This window comes from Pithys albifrons, chromosome 9 (genome assembly GCF_047495875.1).
Source record: "Pithys albifrons albifrons isolate INPA30051 chromosome 9, PitAlb_v1, whole genome shotgun sequence".
NCBI lineage: Eukaryota > Metazoa > Chordata > Aves > Passeriformes > Thamnophilidae > Pithys > Pithys albifrons.
The window spans coordinates 29,327,923-29,354,123 of NC_092466.1; the positions used below are offsets into that span (position 1 = coordinate 29,327,923).

At 37.0% G+C, this 26,201-nt stretch overlaps 1 protein-coding gene across 2 annotated transcripts in view; it reads left to right on the forward strand.

Moving 5' to 3' along the window:
* The window catches only part of GRID1 (glutamate ionotropic receptor delta type subunit 1), a 492,238-nt gene that overhangs the window by 411,851 nt on the left and 54,186 nt on the right, over positions 1-26,201 (forward strand). For both annotated transcript variants that reach the window (XM_071563483.1, XM_071563482.1), the window contains exon 9: positions 25,937-26,038. In XM_071563483.1, the coding sequence (XP_071419584.1) occupies positions 25,937-26,038 (102 nt within the window). The remainder of the gene's footprint in view (positions 1-25,936; positions 26,039-26,201) is intronic.

Consider the following 26,201-nt stretch of genomic DNA (forward strand, 5'->3'; position numbering starts at 1 on the left):
TGCATGGTCCAGTCCGGAAAGACAGTGTATGGATTAGTGCTGCTCCACATCAATGAGAAAAGGGTGTGATTGTTTTCTTTTCTCCTTCTGCATTAGAAATTAACACACCTTAAACCCAAAGCCGTTCCTGTGTTTGTGTACAGCCGTGATTGTGCCTCATTTCTTGAAGTCCTTCAATGTTTCCCTGTCAATGCTTTCCTGTCACCAAAAATAAGCCTTAGCAATGTGTTCAGGATAGAAATTGGGATGTGTCTTAGTTTGATTTATCTTAGTTCCAGAATTTCTTAGTTTTCTGTAGGCATTTCAACATTCCTGATGACAAATTAAATGGGGCATAGACCCAGGCAGCAGCAGGGCACTCTGTGAGGGAATGCACCAAGAGCACAGGCAGCTAATTTGAGTAATCCCAGAAAGATGGGGATGCAGTGATCGATGAGGAAGGAATCTCCAGATGGCCTGTAACTTAAGCAAGCTGACAAAATCTGTTGAATTAAATACTGGTTTGATTGACAGCATCTCAACTGAAATCCACATCAGGACTAGTTCTATTGCCTCTCTGATGTATATTTATGCTGAAGTGTGCCTGGTCTTGGCTATCTCAGACATTTTTATGTCACAATGTGCTCAATTGTAAATACAAATGTTCTTCCTTTTTTGTTGCTGTAAACCATTTGCATAAAAATGCTGAGTCTCTAAATTGTGGGAAGGACTATAAAATATGCAAACTCTATACATGTATACATGAATATATAGGTTTCACTGTATCTTAATTTTCTCTGTGGCATATTAGAATCTGCTTTTCTTGCCAGTCACTTAAAAAAATACAAATCAACAAAAATGAATTCCTCTGGGAGTATTTTGAAGGCTTTATATGGACACATTTAAAGATGAAAAAAGCACAGCAGTAAGATTCATGATTTTACTTTGGTGTGCTGACTAATGCTGTCAAAAATACATTGTTGAGAAACAAGACATGCCCAGTGGAAATACAGGAGTGTGAGAAAAACAGAAAGATTTTATGGATAATGTCATCAATAAACCTGACAGACAATATCAGTACTTCCTTTAGCTTATTACAAGCTAGAAATGCAGCTATGCTTTCCAGATGGTACATTTGAACTTATATTAATACTACTGTGAGGAAGAGCCCTTCCTTATTCTCTCTGCATCAAATGGTACTTTTTTAAAATAATAAAAGTTTTTTCATAGACTAAGAGATCATATTCTAGGTCAGATTTCTCTACATTTTCAGAAAGTTAAGGAATATTTTGGCTATCAGTTTTATCATTGTGATTTTCAGTTTCAGGCCCTAATTCCACATAGGGAACTTTTTGTATGTATCTATATATGTACATTAGCTCCTTTCGTGGAAAAGATAAAGCTTTCATGTAAAAGCCTAACTAAATGTTACCCTGGTTTCTCCAATAATAAGCAATTATTCTTTCCCCTGCAACTGGCAGGCAGTGAGTACAACCAGTCTAAGTGGGGTTTCTGTCTGCAGAGAGGCACAACATGTGAGGTAATGTAGATAAACACGCACAACATGAAGTGGTTCTCTAGCTTGTTTTTCTCTGCCTGTTGTTTCTCTTTGCATCCATTCTAAACACCTTTCATTGGCTGTGTGTCATTACCAGGCATATATATGCCTCAGTTGAGAGATTATTAAAACCTGGTATTTTTTATTCATGAATCATGTCTCTGATTCTAATTTATAAAGTCTCCTTTATTAAAACTTAGTCTCACTTGGCATTTCTTTTAATTATCTGAGAGACAATGCACAAACTTTTTCTTTCCTTTTCATTTTTCTTTTGTAAAGACTAAAATATTGATTTCTAGCTGGCTTGATTTTGTTGTCTCTCTTGCTGCTGCTGTCTTTTGTCTCTGTAGAAATACTGTCTCCCTAATGTTACCTTAACATGAAGACCTTTATACATCTGCTGATCTTTATTTTCCTTAGGAGGAAATGAGGCTGCCTTGGAAACGGGTTTTGAATGGACTTTTAAATTCTCTGATGGTCAAAGAAAATCGTTTAATTTGTAACAAAAAGAGGAATAACTAAGGAGAAGTGTTTCATACAGAGCTTTTTCTTAACTATTATGACCTTTTTGTCACAGCACATACGATAAGGTTCCACAATGCTACTTGCAGCCAGTCACAAGTTTTTGGAAAGGATGCATGTGAAGGTTGTTAGTGCAGATCTCTTGAACAGTGGGAGAATAGTCTGCTTAGCCAATAAAGTTATTGCCTGTGTGCAGTGTTGTGGTGCTGCACAGGCAGCAGCATCCAAGTGAGTGGGGCAGGATGTTTCTCCATGTTCAAAGGCAGTCAGAGGCTGTGACCCAGCTCTGGTATCTATCAGCTGTAGGGCACTGCCAGTGACTAACTGGATCGAGGCTGCAGAAAAACAAAAAGCAGTTATGTCCAATTGTTCAAACAGAATTCATTAATAATACAAAGAGGTTAATTTTCTGAACCAGCCTTGTATATAGTGTAAATATGAACTTTTTTCCTGAAGACCAAGTTGGAGAACAAAGTGCATAGTCATACTGATCTCAGATGTGCTTCAGGACCCAAACCACTCAAGCTGCCTCCAAATGGTAATAAGTGTTTGGCATAACTACATTCTGTATCAATTAATCACTTAAAAAAAAACAAACACCCAACCCTCTTACTGTTTTGTAGTGATCTGCTTAAAAAAAAATCTGTTTATTTGCAATGAAAGAAGGTGCAATCTACCTGAACATCTCCCAGGTAGGTAATTTGTAACTCTCTTAATAGATGTGCTTGGAAGATAGTGACTTACATAGAATCATGGATTACCTGAAGTTGTAAGGGACTCACTTATTTAACTCAAATTATTAATTAAATATAGGGGACCAGGATACAGGTGTATAGAAACTACCTTATTTATCAAAATAATTCTGACCAGCATCAGTGGTGTATGCTGGTTTTGTGTGCATGTTTTAAGGGGAGCATCTGGGGTGTGGGGAAAAGGACATCCAAGAAGAGCAGCTGCCTGGCTTCTCATGAAAGTCAGGTGCCTTTAAGGTGACCAAAGTTAAATGAGTGAAGTCCAAAATAATTTAGATCTGATAACAGTGTGGTTGACCCTGGGGGTCTGTCTTTTGTACCCAGCGTGGTGTGTGGCACCAGAGGAAAATGCCAGGTTACTGTCTTGTTAAAATATTGGACCTGTCCCACGCTGAGTGCTCACACTGCTGTGCTCCATGCACACACCCTCTGAGGCATTGGCTTATCCTGTCTGCACTGTCCCTTTCCTATCCTAGCTTATGTTTCCTTTACATGTATAATGTTGGCCATAATCTTTTGCTTACCTTTCTTGCTTGCACAACAGTGCAAATTAGCCCATTTGTGTCTAGGTGCTTTCTCCTAGAAGTTTATTTTCAGCTGTGTTGTTTCCCCATGTTTGAAGCAGATTCTTTGCTATATTAGTCAATATGTGATGCAAACTGCCTTGCATTGAGATAACTAGAAGCTGCAAGTATCCATCCCCCTGAAAACTCCCTGGACTTTCTCCTCTCCTCCAACTGTTGTTTACTTTGAAATAATTTACCTGGCATGTCTCAAGCTGTTGATGTTGTGAAGCAGTTATTACATTTCACCACAAAATTGACTGAATACATGTGCAAAAAGATGAAAGGTCCTTTAGAATTAAAATCTCTATTCTACAATGAATATTCTGACTGATCAAATTCTCAACCGCATGTGGTTCTTTTTTCTTCTAAACAAGAAAAAATAGAAAACATTAAAACTTTCAGATATGTTATGAACTTCTAATGTCATTTTTTTAAATAAAAGAACAGAGATCTACCTCAATAAGGTTTTAAACAATCTTTCAACTTCAGGACTTTGTTACATTATGCCCTTGGGAACCTATTCTTATTATAATTATGACCCAGAGGAAATATTCTTGAGCAGTAAGACTTTTTCATGGTAATAACACAGTAGATGTTATGCTGAATTGATGATTGTTTAAAAGCTTTTTGCCAGTATGAGGTAGAATGATCCAGCATGTTTGAAGCAAGATACTAACTTTGGGTTGAATCAAGAACTGTAATAAAGGAGAAATAAGTTCTTAGGAAACATGTTGAAAATTAGTAGGTTGAAGATGAAAAGACTGGAATTATTAATAAGAGTGTTTCTTTCATTGCACAAGAACAGCTGCCATTTGTGCTGTTGGAAGTTTTGTGGTTAAAATCAAAGGCTCTGTGTTCTCTCACTGCTGTTCTGCCACCTGTTGCTGTCAGAGGGTCAGCTTCATAACCAGTAAATGCATAGTATTTGGGTAACATTCAGGATAGCTTGATTATTATTATCAACACCACAGCCATGATAATTATTCTGTATGCTGTAATTTATAATGGAGCCCAGAACAGTGACTTTTCCAAATTTGTGAAGACAAGATGGTATGAGTTAGGAGGGTAGTTCTGCTGTATGTGACTACTGGGGGGTTGAGTATTGTCAAAAAGAAAATTGTCAGAACTACAAAGTACATTTGTAGTCTTCTCTCTGTGTAGAGAAGAGTCAAAGCAGCTGCAGGTATGTTCCATGCTACCAAGCTAACTTTGTGTTCTTTTATTTTCCTGTTTCCATACTTTAAAATTCTCTTCGGGGCAGGAAACTAAAATCAAAAGGTACAGAAATCAAATGTTGCTGGTTATGTTTTTCAGAAAGTATTGTAAAACCTAGCAGAACATTTTCATCTTGTTTACTCTGGGGACTAATTTTGAAAGTGATTTGGATAACTTTAATCTGGTTAGTATCCTGTTTGATATCAGAAGTGTCTCTTTTGGGGATTTTGTGTATTTCTGACTAAAATGAGGAGAATCCTATAAAGCAAATTTATAAGCCCCAAACCTCTTTTAGATTTTGCTTGTTCTGTTTGGGTTTTGTTTGTGTGTGTTTGTGTGTTTTTCTCCATTTTTAAAGAGGAGCCAAGTGTATGAGTCTCCTCTTTAGTTTTTCCATATAGGAATAACCAAGAGTTGAATAAACTCTTTACAGAGATGGAGTTTCCATGAGTTCATTTATGAGGTGAAAGTTAGATGTCTGAGAGACATTATATTATTTTAATTGAGACTACAGACCTAACTGTTTCTCTTCAAGCCTTATAGTACATGAATCCAAAATGGAGTAGTCATAGTGACCTCTTCTAGCCTTAAAACCAAGTCTAGTACATCCAAAATCTGATAATGGAATTGGCTTTTATAACTGGTCTCCGTCATGGGGAAAACCCCCAATGTTTTGAATTTCAGCTGCCTCTGATTCACCTTGTTTGAGATTCTTATTTTTTATCTGAAAGTCATGTTCAAAACTAGCAGTACAGGGAAATATCCCTTAATATCCATATGGATTTATTTGTCTGATCTTTTTCACCATACTAAAAGTAAAGCCTTGTTTCCAAATGAGTGTGTATTCTTTGTCCTAATGTGAGAGTGAAAACACTTGGAGCTTGGCTTTAGTAGAAATGTTGCTTAAAATTTTGAGTTTAATTCAGAATTTTTGAGTCTATTCAGTTCACTTTTTCCCCTTTTCATTGGGACAGAAAAATCTGAAGCAAAATAGTGACAGTGCCTAATATCTGTACATAAGTTATAAAACAGAGGATAAGTGGCAAATACTTGTATTTTCATCAAAATGTGGCCATTGTTACTATCCACAATGATAGTTAATTGAAGCAGTAGCTAAAAAACACATTAACCTGGAGAAATGAAGAAGATGCTAAACATAGGGGTAAAATTACTGGGATAGCCCTCTGATAGACAGGTCTAAAATTAGTTTCTCTCATTTATTTAGGTGGTAATAGAATGTTTGTCCCATTTCTGCTATTACAGATTAGAAGACATTATTGACTCTTCTCCCACAAGAAAACTGATAGCAGCAATTGCCAGCGAGGGGAAGTTAGGCTGCTTTAAACCAGATGATTAACCTTGTCATATTCCTGCTGGTATAGTGGATAACACTATCAGATATTTTGGATGCTTTTTCTGTATTCAACATATTTTAATTAATTGAGGAGAGAAAGGAGATCAGTGTAGAATAGAAAAGAAAAAGGGAAAGTAACATTCTTATTTTCCTGTGAGTCTACAGTCTGGAGCAATATACTAAGCTGAGTAAACATTACATTGAAGTCCGTATTTGTAAAAATTCTTTTCCCTTTTGTATACAAACCTTTGGAAAAATGTCTCGTTTTGTGAAGTTAAACATAGATTTATTTTTTAACTATAGTTTCAAATTGTAGTTTTCCTATAAGTGGAATGGTATGGCATGCTGACGACTTTCATTACATTAAAACAATTCAAGATTTCTACTGTAATTTAGGAGGTGTAAAGAGACTGGTTTGCCATTCATTTGTATTAGTGGTAAGTTAAGAATGACCAAATGAGGCTAAAAAAAAAGCCTTCAAAAACACAAAGCTGTAAATAAGAAAATCCATCTCTAAGATACCACTTTGACAGGGATTTCACTGTGATTGTTTGGTGATATTATCTATGACATGGTTGTCCAGAATATTATAGCAATAATTAAAGAGCAAGTGTACTGGAGTATATGTTCCTGAAATGTTCCTGTTAACACAGACAGAAAATCACTAGGAGCACTTAGCTAAGCTATCACTGGTAAAGAGTCAGCAGGAACCTCAGTTTTCATACAGTCCTATAAGAGCAGTGAAGTCAAGGGATATTGATCAGATTTTGCCAATTAAGGATCTTGCCTAGAATATTTTTCTATTTGCTCTGCAGGGTTTGTAATAACAGTTCACCTAACCATATCCAACCTAACTTTAAATTAGTTAAGGTATTGCTGGCTTTATTTCCATAGCACCATGAAATTCATACAAAACTGTAAACCTCACTTAGACTTACGCTAAAAAACTAGCAAGTACAGTCATGTGGATGCAGTAAATGCAATGCAATTATTGTGAACAGGATTGCTATATTAACTACTTACATTAATGAAATTTTAGGTTACATTTGCTAATAAATGGGGGTGAAGTAGGAAAATATCAATATTCTAAAATATTTCATTGTCTAACCACCTTATCTTCCCTCTGAAAACTTGTCTTTTACCACATCATGGAGGGGTGGGATTTGTCTGCCTTACATGTGTCATGATAAATTCAAGATTGTGGGGGCTTAGAAGACTAGACTTCTGATCTGGCATTATTTTAGGCCTCTTATGTTCACATTTTACCTCAATCATGGTCACAGTTAGAAAGCATAGAGTGTAGTGGCATACTCAATTCAAAGTGGAGGTTGTTTTTCCCAATCATTTCATATTGCTCACAAGATTCAGACTACCCAAACTCCGGTTTATATTGTGGTTTTTGTTCTTGTCAGATTTCTCTAAACAGCAGAGGAATTATCTAGACAGCTCATGAAAAAGGCTAATAATCATGTTTATTTGTTATGATGTTCAAAACTTCCTGATGCAGCAAGTCTTTTAACCCAAATCTAATCCAGAAATTCAGGGTGACTGTTGACATGTTTAAATTCTTTGCTGAATAGGGACTGAAACTGTGGCCATTGTTAATGTCCCCAGTTATTGCTGACTGCAGGGAGAGCTTCGTGCTTGTGTCCAAGGGCAGATGGCTGGTAATGCATAAATTCCAGTCCATAGGGAACATCTGGAGAGAGTGTGATGACTGTATCAATCTAAAATGTTGTAATTATCTTGCAAGCTTTCTTTATCATGTATTGGCATTTCTTGATATCAAAAGATAATAGTGGTTGTCTATGAACATGAGAAAATCTACTGAACCTGTTTATTGCACCATGGATTAAATTATAATGTCAGTGCTACTGTTATAGGAGCCTTATATTACTCTGGCATCTAGAGAACTTTCAGAACTTTTAATCAGTCTTGCTGGCAACACTGCAGCTGGTTTTCACAAACTAATTCATAAACCAGCTAACCTTAAACATGATGCATGAGCAGAATGACTACCAGTGCTTCTCTTTTATTTTGCTAAAAGACTTCAGTCTATAAAAAAAGAATTTATATGCTTTCTGAACAAATTCTTGTTCTACCTATCAGGTGGCAGAAGTGTGAAATACATATTTTCTCAGGCTTTGCCCAAAATGTGTTCTGCCACGCCGTTTGATTCAGTTTCAATATCACATTATTGACTGCTGATCATCCTAACAGTGAAGTTTTCCTGGAATCTCGCCTCCAGAACTGTGGCCAGCACCCTTGGTTACACAGGTGAACCTTTACTGACTGTGGAAAGGACTGAGCCTTGATAGTTGAGAGAATCTAACTAGTCAAGAAGACTAAAAGAGAGCATTTTAACATGGTGTTTAGGAAAATCAGATCATTCATAATAGCTGGTTGACAGTTTTCATTGAAGTGATTTTCTGGTGGGTAAAGTTGTGCAGAAAAGCATTTATTTTGGTTTAAAAAATTATTAAATTGAAATATAGAATTTTTAACTGGCCCAAAGGGTTTAATTTTGACAAGATAATAAAAAAAGTCCCACAATATTGACCTGTTTTAATATCTTCTGCCTTGTGTTGTGGGTCAGGTTCTCTCATGTATTTCCTGTACATGGTGATCCTGAGGGTCTGGAGTGCAACTGTAGGAATTTATACAGTGTGATATTTATAGTATGCTTAACAACTGGTCCATAGAAAGAACTTGAGAACTAGGATTGCAGTGAATACAAAACAGGGAAATAGATTTTAAAACTCAAATGGCTGAGATCTGCAAAGGATTTTTCCAAGGATTCCATTTTGTCAAAACATTTTACTCAATTAAAAATACCTAAACAGAATGTTTTGACACTGCCCAACTTAGATTTCCCTCTGTGGAAGGCTCAGTTCTATATCTCATCTCGAGAGGAAATCAAAGTGCCTGGTTTCTCCTATGGTAGCATTTCTAGCTTTTTCTCAAGTCTAATCATCATACCTCCTTTAAATATAGACTTAGGTTAGTTTCAGATGGGAGGATTTCTTGGGCTGCTTCTGGAAAGGCAAACATTCTCCTAGGGGAAGGATGCTACTTTAATTCCTTTCCAGGGGAAGGAACTGGCTCCTGAAAGGGTTCTAGAGCATCCATGTTTTGAGAAGGAGGCAGGAGAAGGCATGGAAGTGCATCAGTTAAGAATTCCTGCTGGGTTTCTTCCCCATCTGAGTGGTCCTGTGCAGCACAGGTAAATTGTTCTGCCAGGAGTGTCCTAATTCAGAAGCATTTTACTGGTGAGCTGCTCTAACAAAGGAAGGCTATATTAAAGTATGCATTTGGGATTTTGGTTATTATAAATTACATTCTTTGAAATCTCATTTAGAACCAGAAACTAAAATGATGTTGGAAGGCTCAAAGGATTAATTCTTTCTGAACAATAGACTGTCACTGATCACTCTGTAAAGTAATTATGCCAAATTTAATTATAATACAAGCACATTGTATGATAGTCATAGTGTGCCCAAAAGAGAGCTTGAAAAGGTGTCTCACAAGCTTTGGGACTAGCTCTGGGAGCAGAGTGGCAAATTACAGATGTTGTAATTGAGTACAACTTAATATCAGGCTTTCTTAATTAAAGGTTTGGGGCTGTGTGGGGTAGGTTCTGTCTGGCACACTTTGCTTTTCAATATCTTCATGGAACATGACTCTTCCCTTCTCATTTTATAGATTCTGCCAAAAGCCCTTATGACTTTCAGTGGCATTAATGTGTTTAAATCAATTCCAGTATCACTGCAGTGGAGAAACCTGAAGTAATCAAATTGTTATGGAAGTAGAAAAATAACTGATATTGCAGGAACTGCACTATCATGTGTTGCTGGTATTTCTTAATAATCTGCTCATGCAAACCTAAGACTCCTACTTCACCCTGTCAGTCTTCCCTCCTCAGTTCTCCATCCATCTTCATGTTAGATTTGGACTAGTTATAAAGATATGCTCTTTCAAATTCCAACCCTGTGTCAGGCTGGTGTCTAAGGAAGCCACCTGGCTTAACAGAGTCAGTCCAAATTTAGAGTGGTTTTAGGAGGCGTAGCCAGAACCTTTTCTTGGGAACAACAAAAGTTGTGTGAGCCAGACATAAATGAAATGAGTGCCAATGCTTGGAAAAGCAGTGCCACACCTGGAATGGCATGGTGCAGTTAGCCTGACATGAAGTCATGTTATGTTAGGGTAAATACCCTGGGAGAAAGCTAATGACATCTAGAGATTGGGTGTCAGGGAAATGAGGCAGGAATAGTGGCAATGAGAGGTAGATACCTCTGGTTTGTCTTGCAACATGAGGTGTTTACCATAAAGCAACAAAAAAGGGTTAGGGCCACAGGTCAGCACAAACATAATGAGTGCATTTCTGCTGAGTTTCCTGGGTTGGTATTCACATCAGGCTTCAATTTAGCTTTGCATCTCAGTGGAAAATGCAGAATATCTGTGAAAAGGAGGAAAGTCAGTCAAATCCAATGTGCTTTCTTTTTTCCTTCTTTTACCTTATTTCTTTCATGTGCTACTGCTTTGTTACATAGGAAATCTGGTCAAAATATGAGTCTGGTGTTAGTCTTATATCTATCACAGAGGCTTCTGTCACACTGAGTTGCAGGTGCAACTTCTGGTTATGCAGAGGACAGTACCAGAACATGCCCTTCCCTTTGCTTTCCCCATTCTCCCCTGTCCCAAAATGCCTCTGTTCAAAATTGTTGCTCAACAGAAGTAGTGAAACTCTTTAAACAAGCAAAAAAAAAGTAGATAAAAGTGTTTTCTCTGCTTTCTTCCAGTGTAGAACATTTTCTTTTCCAGGTTGTCTTTACAGTAGTATTGTATTTTTCAGTAAAAATGTAAAAAGAATTAAAAACTCATATGCATTTTGGTTATTTGGCCTAACAGTGTGAACACAATAGCCAGTCTGCTGTAGTAATTTACATCATTGAAATGTTTATCAGATCCTAAGCCATGTCTGCCAGAGATGGGAAGAGTGTCAGATTGTTTTCTTGAGGAATATTGGATGTGAAATATTGCGTGAGCTGTAATGTCAGCACTTTGCCCAGCGTCCACTAAGTGACCTTTAATGGGCCTGTGAAGAAATCAGTGTTGATATGGTGGGCTGCTATGAGGATAGCAATGATGTGCTGGTGACTGTCATTGTTTGATGGGATGGCTGGTCTTTTAGTCTTAACCAATAGTTTCTGATGTATTCAGATGCAGCCCATTATACAAATTAGCCTTAGTTCTCCTTGGTTTTCTCTGTGCACATGCAGCCTCTGTGATATTGCCAGACTAATACAAACCAAAGCCCTGATGAAAGTCATTGCCATGAGATTTATTCATACTAACAGCCAGCTCCTGCTTACTGAGAGTGCCAATATTCTTCCTCTTTAACCAATGTGGTACTACTTCAAGACTACGAAACACAGCATAAGGAGAGAGAACCATCCCAAAAGAAGAAGTAACTAGGTTAAAAAAAACCTATGAAAATTAGTTTGGAATATTGGGATTTTTTTTTCATTTCTGTAAGATTTTTAAATTGTAGCTCTCTATAGTGACTCTGACATTTAGTACTGAAAGGCAATTTAAACTCAGCCAGTTTCTTATGAGGGATAACTGCACAGACTTCTTTATGCATACATATATATCTGTCTACACATATCATGTATATCATATATATATATTTAATGACAGCTGTATGTTTCTTAAAGAAGAGATGAAGAAATGCCATTTTTATGACAGCCCTAGGTGAGTGTGGGAAGGGATTTATTTTTACAAGAGTACATTTTAGCTAGTGCAGTCATGATCTTAGATTTAGTCTGGGGTAAATCCTTCGCTGGAGGAGCTGTCTCTAATCACAATCTGCCTTTTGAAGGACCACCTGTAGAGTTGCATTTTGCTACTCTTGGGATGCAGGGCCTGTGACCTGGGTACCCAACCCATCTGGTTATCCAGGCCTTTCAATATGGTTTGAATGAGAAACATTCAAATGTTTTTCCTCTCCTGGATTTCCAAAAGTGAGTGTGTGCTTGTGCTGGTACCAGACTGACAGCCCAGTGTAGGAGGCCTTCTGCTTCTGAGCAGTGAACAGACACAGCTTTCATGGGCTGAGCTGCCAGTTCTAAAAGGACCTCAGCTATTGGAGTTTCTTCCCTGTCCTTGACTGGGTCAGTTATGTGTGTCCATCAAGGCACGGACTCTCAGCTACCTGTGACCTTGGGAGTACCATTTAGAAGTATTTTTAAGAGCATCTCCTGGGCTGGTGTGATATTTGGCACCTATTTGTTCATCCCTCCCTGTAGCTGCTGCAGTTTGAAGTGAAGCTGATTGTTAATCTCTAATGCAGGCCCTTGTAGTTCAGTAATGGGGAAGTTTTCACTCGAATATCACGAGCTTCTAAGCTGATGGACAGCAACCATCAGTTCTTGCCCTAAGTCTGCTCCAAGAGCTGGGAATATTTTGCCATGGAGATGTGTAGAAAACCCCAGACTTATTAACACACTGTTAATTTTGTTTTTTTTAATCAATTTGATTGGTGAGCAAAGTCTGTAGCCATCAGACATTCTGGGACCTATAAGGCAATTGCGTGAATTACAACAAATTCCTATTGGATGCAACACTTGTAGAGGCCTGATGTGCTTTATGGAAACAGAAATAGTGGAAGTTCAGAAACTGATGTAAATTCCCCTTAGCCTCATGAAGAGTTGTGGACAGCCATTACCAATAAATTATTAATTTTAATGTAGAACTAGTGAGAGGAGAGAGATTATTGCTACCTCATAGCTTTTTGTTTTGTATAGACCGCTCTCTACTTATGCAAGGGAGGGGATTTAGGCGGAGTTGCCAACAAATACAATGGAGGGTGTTACATTTTTTTTTCTAATAGATGAAAGTTGTTTTTTTCCAAGAAACATGAAATAATTCTACATCTTACTGTGCATATAGTGGGTAAATATTTATTTTCCATTTTGTACGTATATATTATCTAAATATATTCAATTTCTTTTAGTGACATTTGCTTTCTCTTGTTTATCTGTTTCTGCATTTTAATGCTGAAATGTGGTGTTGAAGGTTTTTAAGGCAACTCTTTTAAGATCATTTTAAAATAAAGGTTTAATACTTACACCAGAAAGTTGACTTTCTTAAGGTCAGATTTTGAACTTTCCAGGGGCTTATTTTTGGCCTGTCTCTATCATTTGAACTGGGTTGCATTTTTATTTCCATCCCCCTCTTCAAAAAAAATATATGGAATAACTAGAAAAGATAAGAGGAAAAATGGTGACTGGAGATATCAGATTGCTTCTATATAAACAGAGTATACAGGCCACTATTTTTCAGCTCAGTAAGCAAGCAAAAGAAGGGAGCGTGACCAGGTGCTTAGGAACCACAGAGATGAGAAGACAAAATGGGAACAATTACTCATTTTTTCTCATAGCTGAAATCTAGATGATACTTAATAAAATGAACTGATTGCCAGCTTACAACCTGTAAGAGAAAGTACATTTTCAGAGACTGCATGCTTATATTTTGAAATTCATTGCCACTGAATATGTGGAAGAGAGAGGTTTAAATGGACTCAGAAGACCTTAGGAAAATGAATGCCTGATGGGTCCACTGAGGAAATAGTCTTTATATTGCATTAAGGAGATATTTCTCATACTTGGAATTTCATGAGAAAGAATACTGATTTTTTCTTTAAATGTATAAATGGCTGGATAACAATCACCATGGCAACAAAAAGAATATTGGGTTAAAGCAGTAAGAAAGGGATTTAATGGCTATAACATGTGTGGGTTTTTTCCTTCTCAGATATGTTTGTAGTAATTCTTTGCCGTATTTCTGCATCCATATTTCTTTGAGGGCATTGTGCATTTTAGTCCGAATGCTACATACAAATGCTCTGCTTTTTATTGTTGAAGGACTACCTGCCCCGCAGTGACCAAGAGCCATTTACACTGTAGAAATAAATCTTGTAATGTTTTAAGGTAGGGTGATCTTAGAATGAGATCTGACCACTGGGTCAGTCCAGAGAGCTGCTGCCTTTCCCCAGCAGAGGCTCTGCTGCTTATCTTCGGCCCTCCATGGGCAGAAAGTTTGTCTCCTCCCACTGAGAAGTTTGGACCATGCATAAGTCATGTGCTATTTTCTAATTTTATCAGGCTTGACCTTTCTAGAAGCTTTATCAAGACTTTGAAACAGCAACACACCTGATGCAATGTTAAATGTGCTTTGTAGTAATTACATTAACTTAGTAAATCAGTGAATCCTCCTAAACATGATGTAGGGTGATCTCATAGAGTTCTTGGAGATCAGTATTCATGTTTAAAGCTATGGAAAGGTGAGCCTTGAAGCATTACACGTAGTACAATCTGTATTTCTTACCTGCTTTTATTTCTTACCTTTGACTGCGTTGCTGAAATTGCCACATCCTTTCTAGTGATGGAGTTTCAAGGGTATGTGTCAGTTTGTGGAGCTTGGGAAAAGTATTTATTACTGTAATTTTTCTTATATACCCTATGTGCACTGTCTATCACTGTAAAATTGCTCAGAAGTTCTGAACTTCCAGTATTTTTTTAAAAAAGCTAAAAATTCTCCTCAATGTTGATTTGCAGCAGGTGAAAATGAAGCAGGGCAATAGGTTGTAAGCAAAAGATTAGTAAATAGTGAGATGGAAAAATATTTTTCATGCTTACCACGGTTGCTTTATGAAGGCCATTCAAAGATTAGCTAAGTGTATTGTTATATTCCTGGTGAATACTTAGCAACTGGCATATAGTTTATATAAATGATAATATCTATGGACATAATGTTTGTATATTCTCTGCTAATTGGCTTCGTGAGCAAGATGATTTTATTTGCCTTTCAAAACCTGCTCTATGTATATAACAAAGCCCAAGGGATAAATATATTTTTGAAAGCTGTTTCAATATAGCTTATTGTTAATTAAAACCATTAAATGCCTATCATTACAAAGAAGGAAACTCATGTTTTCATTAATACTCTTTTCTGTTCTCCTGTTTCTTGGAGAGGTAATTGTCCGTTACCAAACACCAAGTTATGAGGTTTTGACTCAGTTGTTTTCTTTGTTGCAGAGGAGAAAAACATCTGCAAATTGTTGAAGTTATTTTGTGTCATTGCTATGAGAAGCAAGGATAAAGACAAAGTCATATTGTAAAGATCAAAATAAGGGAAAGTTCAGTAAAAACAGAACTTTGAAATTTATGACATGAATTTTCAGTGTTCCATAAATGTGGGTGTAGATGCCAGTGCTGATAGCCAGAGCTGGTCAAAATTCACTTAAAATCTCTAGCAGTGGAACTTTGGCATTTAGGGTTGTTACTGATGTCAAGAGAGAATATTAACTTATCTTGACAGCAATTCTGATAAAATATTATTTTTTAACAGTAATTTTAAAATACCAACATTTTATCTAAGACTTTGACCTCTTTGTGTTAAAGTTTTGAATTTGTTTTATAAATGACAGTTTTAAATCCACACCTTTTGAACTAAAATGCAAAGAGGATATTTTTTCCTCTAGAACATTGTCCTTATTGTTAGATGAGGGCCAAGAAAATATCTTGAGGTAATTAGATAATAGCAATGGTAGGAAAATGGAATAAAACAACAGATATATACAAATGTCATGGGAAACATAAGGAGGTAATCTCAAAGCTTTGCAAATGAAATTTTTAGACAGAATTTTATTTTTAATTAAGTTTCTACAAAATATTACTCTTGAAGTTGTGAACTTTTTCAAAAGTGTCTGGAGTATGAGAGAAGCACATTTTTCCACACAGAATGGAGAGCTGGCTCAATACATGATACCAAAGAGTGGGTTGAATTTGGCTTTCACTCTGAAATAACTCAGTGCCATGACCCAGAATCAGAAAATGAATTAATGATGGCCAGTCTTCAGGAGGTCTGGCGAAATCACACCAGTCTGTTTCTCGTGGGCCAGGCTATGAAAAGTTCAGTTGTTAGAATTGCAGAAATACGTGTGGGTTTCTTGAACATGTAATGAGACATCAAAGTCATTGAGCTCAGATAATTTCCAAGAAAGCCAGTAAGGAATTGTAAAAAAGAGCAGTTAGGGGTTTTTTTTTGACATAGCCAGTTGTAGTAGTGTACCAGTTAATTCAAAAGTGCAGAGCTCTCGTGTAGAGCAGCTGGAAAAGATGGGAAGTCCTGACAGCTGTCCATTTGCACAAACCTCTCCTGCTCTCCCTCCCCAGTAAAATTATTAAAACATCACTACATGTAGGTCTTGTTACTGCACTGCATGGAGCAGGATAAGAATGCATAGGAAGTCAACAGGAATTTGGTTTTTTTGATTCAACTTTTTGATGACTTTTTTCTTTACAAGGCAGTCTGTTGAGTTCACTATTGCAGAGATAACAAGGGTAGTTCTCTCAAAAGCACCTAATTGCCCACCAAAAAGCATTTGGAAGCTTGCAAAAAAATCTGTTCTCTGTGTGAACCAGATTTGTTGCCATTTTACCCACACATAATGAGTAATGGTGTGGGGAATTGGTCCAGTTTTGTCCACAAGCAGCTACTTTTGAGCTACCTGATCTTCTGTATTCAGCACTCAGCATATCCTTGGAGTCCAGCCCCTGTTACCTCTTCCTGAGCAATGACTTTGGTTTTTAAATGGTAAAAGAAAGATGAGCGGCTTGTTTGGCTTTCACACAGGTAACTCAGTGGCAAGGAGCTCATGCTGTAAGGTTTTTTCTTTGGGAACTTGTGACATCTGTTGAGGATTTTATATCTGGATTTGTCTAACTTTTATGATTACTTAACAGTTTTAATTTTATGCTTAGAGACTGGTTATCCATATCAAAGGGTAATTTACAATGCCCCTGGTAAATGCCTGATTCAGCAGGATCTTGGGTACTCACAGTTAATTCGTTTGACCCTTAAAACAATTGTGGTGCTGCACATACATCTTTTGCTATATCAGTGCTGCCAATCTGATTCAGCAGCATTTCTACACTATAGACATGTTCATAGCTTAAAGCCTTGAAAAGTGGCAAAAAGTGAGAAAACTTCAGATGGAGAGGGGTACAGGTTTTCTGTCTTGCTTTTCAAGAGAGAAGCCTGTGAGATTCTAGGAGAAAATACCTCCAATTTATTTTCAACACCTTTTTCCACTGCATTGTGATTTTGTGTTAGGGAAATTAAACACAAGAAAATTGGAGACAGAGCAGTACTCTCCTGCACTTTATAAAGAAGCCATCAGAGGATAATATTCTTGTTCATATTGTTTTCATCACTCTTATGATCGCTTCATTTAGTGCTACATCTTTTTCAGTGCCTGTGTTGCTGCACTAATAACATCAGCATGTTGCAGTCACTGCTCCTTCAAAGACTAGTATTAATTGAAGCAATTTATTCTACCAGAGCTGAAGATGGCCTATTTATACTTTTATATAATGAATATTAACAGGTTACATTTATCTTGCCATGTCCTTTCGGCTCCCTTTTGTGCTAGGTGTGGATTTGCTGCCTCAGGCAGCTTTGCCCAGGCTCAGCACAGCAGAACATGGATGTTTCTCTGTATTGTATGAGGGGTCAGAGATGCTCACTAGCTATCACAGTATGGAAAGAGAAGCAGCCCTGAATTGGTATCATTGTTCCTTCATTACTTGCTAGCAAAATAATGCCTCATTCTGCCAAATAGTGGAGCAGCATCTTATTTCAACAAACATGATATTCATAATTTATGTCCTTTAACATAATATTAAATTATGTCTATGCAGTATAAAGTATATGGTGCTGACCCATTCCCAAGGGGTATAAGTCTTACACTGTGTCAACAACACCTGTAGGGTTACAGGAAACTACTGCGTCAATTTTGCACGGAATTCCTCAGTCAGGTACTACAGAAAGCAATATACATAAATGCATGTATGAGAATGTCTTTACTTCCTTAGTATTAGTAAGATAGGAGATAATGTGTCTAATCTCCATTTATGGGTAGAGGTCTATTATATGTAACATAGTTTTTAATAGTATGGTCATTACATTTAATTGAATTGATCTTTGGCTCACGGTAAACATGAGGGAAAACAGATCCTCTCATATCAAAATATTGGATAGTCTGCAATGAAGAACCATAAAAGTTGGGGAGCAAGATATTGCTGAGTTAGGATAAGTAGGGTCAAAATTGTTAATTGCAATGATCAGCAGAATTTGTAGAGCAAGAGCTGAGTAAATGCACAGGCTTTTAGAGAATAAGAATATTAATGCTGAAATACCTCTACCAAAGCCTGTGCTTTTAGTCCTCTGTCCTCCTAAACTATCCCTGCAGTTCTGGACTAGCTATTGTTTTTTCCTGTCTAAGTGTTCCCTATGTATTAATGTAGGATTTATTGTGACACAGAGAGAGAGAGACTCTATGTCCTAGACTCTAGTTACTCTCTGGATGATGATGGTTAAATACTGTAATTGGTCTTACATGACAATTTTTTTTCTGATAATAATTTGTATTTTTGTTTAAGGCAATGTAATTTTTATTATTTTTCTTTGGGTTTGAGCTGTTCAAGTTATTTTGAAATTTTTATTCCAATTTGTACAAATTTTCTGCTTGTTACTATGGAGCTTCTTGCTGATGTACATTTTGTTTGCACAATTGGAGATTTGTTTTCTTAAATTTTAAATCAGAATTTCGTGGGACTATGTGGTAGTGACTCAGTTACTGCTGCTCTTCTCTCTTAATTGTGAGCCAGTTCCCTTAGAAGATTTGAAGGACATTATGCTGCTTCAAGGGCAGACTTTATGTGGCATCTTAATCCTAGACATTTGCCATTTATCTCTCTGGTTTCTCAGGCGAGCAGTGGTGTATATCTGTTTCCTTAGATATGTCAGTTCAGGTCAATTGCGCTTTCCTACTCAAATCCCTCCTTCAGCATTCTTGAACTTTCTTTATTTTCTATTCTAGGTCTATGCTCAATTAATTTTATATAAGTGTAACTCTCAGGATTCAGTGGTATTACGTAGGCTTCCTAAGTTAACGATTGTAGGCTGGGACCTTAAATTGCTCCTGTGCACTTTCTACATAATTTCTCCCTGGATGAATTCTAGGAATGACTTCATTTCAGCAGTGGGGAATGGATTGTTCATTGGAGATGAAAGTACCTGAGGTTTTCAAGTATTCAGAGATTATGACATTCTTCAAAAAGACTACACCAATACCTTTCACCTTTTTGAATAACTATACTAGCCTTAAAGATGGTGATTAACCCACTCACCTGAGAAATGGTAAACTGATGAGATCACAGGTTAAACCTTGAACTTTGTGACTTGAAGTTGTTTCACATAGGACAAAAGTATCCTGACCGCCTTTGACTGGTGAAACACTGGTTCAGATCTGATATGTCTGGTGAATTCAGGAACCACCAGTGTTCTTTGATTTCCTTTATATAGACAATTCCTCATATCCTGGATAGGCCAAGCCTTTCCCGTGAAAAATGGTTGTGTTTAGAAGTGCTGAAAAAATCACCTCCCTTTTATCTATTTGTCATCTCAGAGTCTGCACTGAGAATGAATAAATGTTTCTAGGAAATGGTTTGTATTTGAAGTGAAAGTGTCTCTGTAGATTACTAGAAGCTTAACAGCAGTAGTTCTCTTGCCTTATATCTAGTTTTGTTTCTAATTTTCCCATTTTTTCGTCATTATTATCATAAATATTCACAGTTGCATCTTTTATTGTTTTTGTACAAACTGAATCCTCTATCCCAGTAGTATTTGTCCTGTTCTCCCTTGGTTTTCTTCCAACATGACTAAATCTTGTTCAGACAGATGCTAAACCCAGTATTAAGACTGTATATTCTTCTCAGCTGTGTTCTGACTGCTCTCTGTGCAGCTTATGCCGTGAGACATTTGGAGTCCCGAACCACACTGGTACTTCTGTAGCCACCCTTTTTTACAGGCTCACCATCATTTGCAGCTCACCCTGCACCATTTTTGAACATTAATTTCTGTTTCCAGTTGAAGTATCTATTTCCCATTTTTCTGTTCCATCAGTGGTTGCTTCTAGTTATGCAAGATGCATATTATTGTTTCATGTCTGAATTCTTATAACTTCCATTTATTTTTCTCACTGTGCTCACCAGACTTATTTTCAGCACTCTTTCAGTTTTAAGATATCTTTGTATCATAGGTATTTTCATTTTAGTAATTTCCTATTTTCTATTCCAAAACATTAAAAAAACTGTTAAGTAAAGAAAATATTAATATTGACTTGTTCTAAGCTACCTCAGTTTACTCCTCGTCTTGATACATCATTCTTCATTGTTGCTTAGAAGCTAGTTAGTAAATCATGTGATATCATGGCAACAAAATCAGATTTTCCTCTGTGAGGTTTCACAAGACCCTGTGTGACCTAAAAGTAAAATTCAGATACAAGCATATTGTGCTCTTCTCTTCAGCTACCTATTAATTCTGCAGTACTATTGAAAAAGCAGTCAAGTTTTTTCCAGAATGACCTGTTAATTTTTAGGTCTTACTGCCTCATGCTCATCTTCCTGTGGTTCTCTGGAGAAATTTTACTATCACTGATATAGCACCATAAATTTGTAAAAAAGTTAAATTTCCACTAAAATTGGAATAAATGGCATTCTTCTCTCTGAAGAGCTCACATTCTTAAAGGCATATTCAAGCATCAACAGTCACACCTTTGTCCTTCACTGTCCTGCAGAGAAAAGCAGGGTCCTCCTGTAGAAGCACCAATGGCACAGCAGTCCCAGGGGAGGCAGCTCTTCCCTGTCCTCCACTTTTTTAACTTCATGTTGGTAAGTCATTGCCTTTAAAGAGCTTACTGTCCCAGGAGGTGGATGATGCAGACTGTTTGCTGAAGTATTAGGAATGGGAGATAGCAGCTTTCCATGACCTCCCTGCTCTCCTCTGAACTTTTGCCATGGAGATGCAATCCTTTTGTGGGCCCTTAATGGCAAAGAGAGCATCTTGAGCATGGAACAGGGCGGAATAAAATTTTCACCCAAAAGACTGAGAGTTTATGGACCATTTGAAACTCGGTTCACAGTGCTCTGCTCTGTAAGTTTATTATGTTTCGGAGTTCTCAGTGGCTCTGTGGCTGTGGGTACATAGGTATTCCAATCACACTTTGCATGTTTGGAAGCAAGATACATCTTTTATATAAACAAATGCAGAATATCAGTGTAGAATAAATATCTGAAGAGATAACAGCAAGATGAATTGCTGTTATTTCACTGCAAACAAGGTCAAGTCATGCTGGATGATAGCTTAAATGAGTTCATCTAGTGATCTTTTCCACTATCTTATCCCTAATAATAACTGTAAGATTATGCTTTGAAGTAGAAATGTTAGAATATTTCTAATAGTTACGTAGCTGTGATGAAAATAAATTGTGTCAATGTTTGGATTTGCTTGCAAGTATGAGAATTGATACCTTTTTATTTTCTAATCATGTTTTATGTTACTGGGGATTACAGAAAAGCAGAGTCCAGAATGCTTTTTAAATTTGTATTAATTATGATTCCATATTTTAAATGAAAATATTTTAATGCCTTCCAGGCAAATCCATTCATAAAAATGGAAATGCTGTTTCGGGGATCCTATCAGTTCTTTAACAATGACACATAATTCAAAGTGAGAGTCCTGCTAATACCTTGTTGTGAAGGACAGCAAATTCTGTAGATTACTGTTATATTGCTTTTAAAAAGGAATAGTGGACTTAAATGTTTTCAGTAGGCATGAATTTGCTTTAGTATTTGAATGAATTTCATTTTACCTCAGAGAACTGCAACAGAGGAGTGTCCAATTTGCTCCATTTATTTAGTGGGCCACTGCCTTCTTTCATATTTCCTTTCTACAAACATTAATTTGCTTATGTTTTGATTATTTGGGTTATTTTTTCTTATCATGTTCACTGAAAATCTGCTTTCAAATTATAAATCTTTCAGTAAGTGTTTAGCTGTATTGCAAGACTGGCAAAGGGAGTGAGGCATCAATGGTACAAGAACACCATACTTGATATACACTGTGTTGACTTCAAGGTTAAAAAGCAGGTTGTCACTGAAGTGAAATCTGTTTCAGTTCAACTTTAATCTAAAAGCATTATTAGATTGGCATATATTAATATATTTAACAGCTTTCATATTCACAGAAAATGTGCTCCGGTCTGTCTGGGTGCCTCTGGCTCATAGCATGAGAACTGCCTGCCTTGCAGTCTCTTTCCTCTCCCTTACAAGTTTTTCAAGTGTCAAGGCAGGGGTTTCCAATTTAATGTCTTTGCATAGTGCAACCTTCACTCCATAGGAGTTGCCAGACAGAAGTTTCCAGGTTTTGGTAAAAGAGAAGACTTATGCTCTGAATAGGTTGTAACCATTTCAGACATTACTTTACATCTGCTGATAATTATAATTTTTTATTTCTTATAGAAATCACATTTTCCCTGAAAAGTAAATCATGTTTAGTTAGCATGGTGTCATGCTTAAAATGGTGTTAGATAGCAGTGAGATGCATTATTTGGGCAGTAGCTACTGTGTCATAAACTAGAATAGCTTAGTTGATCACATTCAATACTGTGATACAAACATTAAATACTTCTTTGCTAATGTCCATTTTCAACTGTATTTACTAGTACTTTGGAAAAATTTTCATCTCAGTTTGTTTGGGCCTGAGACAGACATTTGCCACAGACGAATAGTGTGAGTGTTCACAGCAGAGTTAGAAAATCTGAATTCAAATTCCTGATTCAACAAATCTGTAATTATTATGTAAGTGAGTAGCATGAACATGCAGACTTTGCAGACAAAGAGATGTGTAACAAATAACTGAGTTTATAATTGGTTTCATCTCCTAAAGGAAGTGGCACACAGGCTCTCAACCTAATTGATCAGGTTCACAGGAGGTAGTGAATCTTGCACATCAGAGTTTAATTCATGCAGCCTTGATTTATTTGAGCAGGATTGTCTGTCTCATTATGCTGATGAGGGTTCTCACACTTCCATGGAGTTGTTTCTGATATTCTCTGGTGTGAGTTTACCATGACATCTCAATATGATTGCCCCTGGGGATCTAATCAGTCAAGTAAATGTTGGGCAGCCAACAGCTACATAATTAACAAAGTCATGAAACAGCTTTGTAGAATTTGACTTCTGGTTTATCAAAGAAAATTCGGGAACCCTAATAAGTTTTCTGTAGAGGTCCTGACAGATATCAGTGTCTTACAGGCAAAGTCCTGAACAGCAGGTCCTTTATCATTTGACGTTCCTAGATTGTCTAATCATGTAATTGTTTTGCTTGTATTTTGAGAAAGTGTGTTCATTTCATCCTGAATTGCTTCTGGAGGGTGAAAACAGTGTTAAAATTGTGACTTTCTCTTCAAGCCTTTCCTCACAGTTCTGGCTGAAAATGCAGTAAATATTGATAAAGATCAGAAGCATGTCTTGAATCAGAATTTTCCAACAAATTAGCTTGTTGTTTGAATGTCACATTTGTTTCCTCTAGTTAGTCTTTATTGGATGATTTAACTTCTGATATATGGCTGGAACTCTTGGGATTCTGAGCAACAAGGCTGTTTCAGAAAGAGAAACTAGGAAGGTTTAAGGTGAAAATCTTTCATAAAATAGCTGATTTCAAAACTTAAACTCACATAACCAAGTAACTTCAGATTCAGAAAACTCGCAGCCAGACTGCCATTAAATACATGTTCCAGAGACCATTGATTTTTTTTAAACACATTCTGCAAGTGCTGATTCTGCAGGTAGTTGTTTTTCGTAATCAGATCTAAAAGCCCTTTATCTCCTATCAGATGATGGCTGTGCTGTAACCTTTGGCTTCAGACTTCTGGTAGGAATTGGGTACATCTTTCTCCAAAGAATGAAACTCTAATGACTGTAACGGCAGTACTCACTGTGTGTAACAGTGCTGGAAATTAGTTTCTCAGGCACTGATCTTGACAGGTCAGCTGTCACAAATTGATAGACATATCAGTAAATACATCAGTTCTATAAACAAAATTCAGTCAGCAAGAAGTAGAGGTCAAAATTGGCACAATTCTGAACAAGTAAAATGTTCAAGGCACAGGAAAAATCCTTTCTAGAAGTGTTTTTTCTTATGTTCCATTTATTAATTTTACTTGCATAGTTTGCTTTTTAGAGACTGAAAAGTTTGTGCCTCTATAGAGAACACTATAGAGTTCTGTTCTGAAGCGATATATGCTCCTTCTCCTTGCGTTTACCCCTGCTGCAAGAAAGAGGAATCTTTGCCTTGCTCCCTTTGAGTAAAAGGGATAAATTTATGGTTTTGCACTGGCATGTCTCCAGTATTTTTTGAAATTCCTGGAGTTAGTGCAGAATGTGAAACATAGGGTATTCAAGTCTAAGGCCATGATAGTTTTTGAAAGGTGAATGTGTGGGAGAAGGAATTAATATGTCAGTCCATGAGAAGTAATAATTTCAATGTGTTACATTTCCCTTATTTTTATTAAATACTAAATCTTAAGCTGAGATACTTTAACCTTCAGGTGTGTCATCAGAAAGCTGAATACTATTCATTCATTCTCCTCCTCCATCCTCCAGGTCATCTGGATAAAAGGAGGTGTACTTTAATTCTTTCCTCGCCGGTGTCTCAGCTTTCCAGATTTAGTGACTATAGAATAATTTTTATCAGTTGTGATAGTTGCTGAATATTCACTGAATGTCCTGCTCTTTTCTGGGTCCCTGTTTATCAGTTTAGTGAAAGAAAACAAAAATAAAACTACAGATCTCTTCCATCACATTTTATTTGTTGATTTGATTTGTGAGGCTTTAGGATAAAACTGAAGTCACAGAAATAAATCATGTAAGACATCTAGCCATAGGCATTTTCAGTGAAATAAGTTCTTTCCAAGAAGGTTTTGACTTGTTACATGAAAATTAGCTTCTGGCAGGAGGAATCCATATTTCACAGATCTTGGACTGTGTTTAATTTCTACAGGGCATGCCTTCAGCTAACAACACAGCTACCACATATGTGAGCACAGTATTGGTGCTTAAGAGTAGAAGTGAAAGAAAAGAAGGAAACAGTTCCTACTTGATACTATTTATGACTCTTCCGAACCAAATGACACTGTGGATTCTGTTTGAAGGCAAAAAGAGTGTCTTGACAGCTGCTGTTGCTCAAGAGCATGTTTAGTTTCAACAATCCAAAGGTCACTTAATATTGACTTTTCTGTTTTACCTGTTTTATGAAGTTAGACTGCATTTCTCTTCAGCAAATGCAGTAAAATTGATTTTTAAATGATATATTTAATTGAAAAATGAAATATTTAGATGTAGTGTTCCAGAGAGATACCCTGAAAATATACATCCAGGTGCATCTAGCAGATGCATGAAGTAGTGGTGGGTATGAGATACTTGTTCATCAGAGTCTGGGACCTCAACAGGCTGTTACTGTTTTAGAGATGAGGTAGAAGTAGGGCAAGAAAATAAGGTTTAAGATAGGATCTGTAGAAAGTCTGAGAGAGGAGACAGTTTGACACTACAGAACTTGTGTCAAGAATTTATGACTATCAATGAGCAAAAATGTTGTGTGGCAGGAAGAAAAGGTTGGCCTTTGATTAACGGTAGGGAATTATTTGAAAATAGGCAGGAATCTGAGCAGAGAGGGAAATCTGGGATAGCAAACCCACAGATAATCCTGAGGACTGTCACGCAATATAAACTTACTGAAGAGAAATGTCATATCAGAGTGATCTAAGTGAACTAATATGACAAATACCGCAGATAACAGAGCAGTTACATTGCATGCATCAATGAAAATACATTCAGGCAAGGTGCTTGTTTATGTCTCTCCTCTGAATCTCACCAATTCTGATTCTGCATTAAAAAAAAGCCACACATCTCTCAACTTCTCTATATCTGCTCTGGATTTGGTCAAGCTACCATTAAATATTGATGTAAATGCCGAAAGATTTCTGCCTACAAGTCCTTCAGGCTCACTGTCCTTTCTCTTCTAGCTGGCGACGTGGGACTCTGAGAAAGGACTGAACGGCAGCCTCCAAGAGCGGCGTCTGGGCAATGACTTACAAGGAGTGACACTCAAAGTGGTGACTGTCTTGGTACGATCCTCTTTGAAGGATCTTTCTTTGAGGAAACAAAATGCTCAAAATAGAAAGGCTTTGACTGAATATTTTGGGCACTTCCCGCAGTCTTCTTGCCTATCATGTTCAGTTCTGTATTTTTGGATGATCAGTTACATAAGCGTGGAAGATGGATGATGGC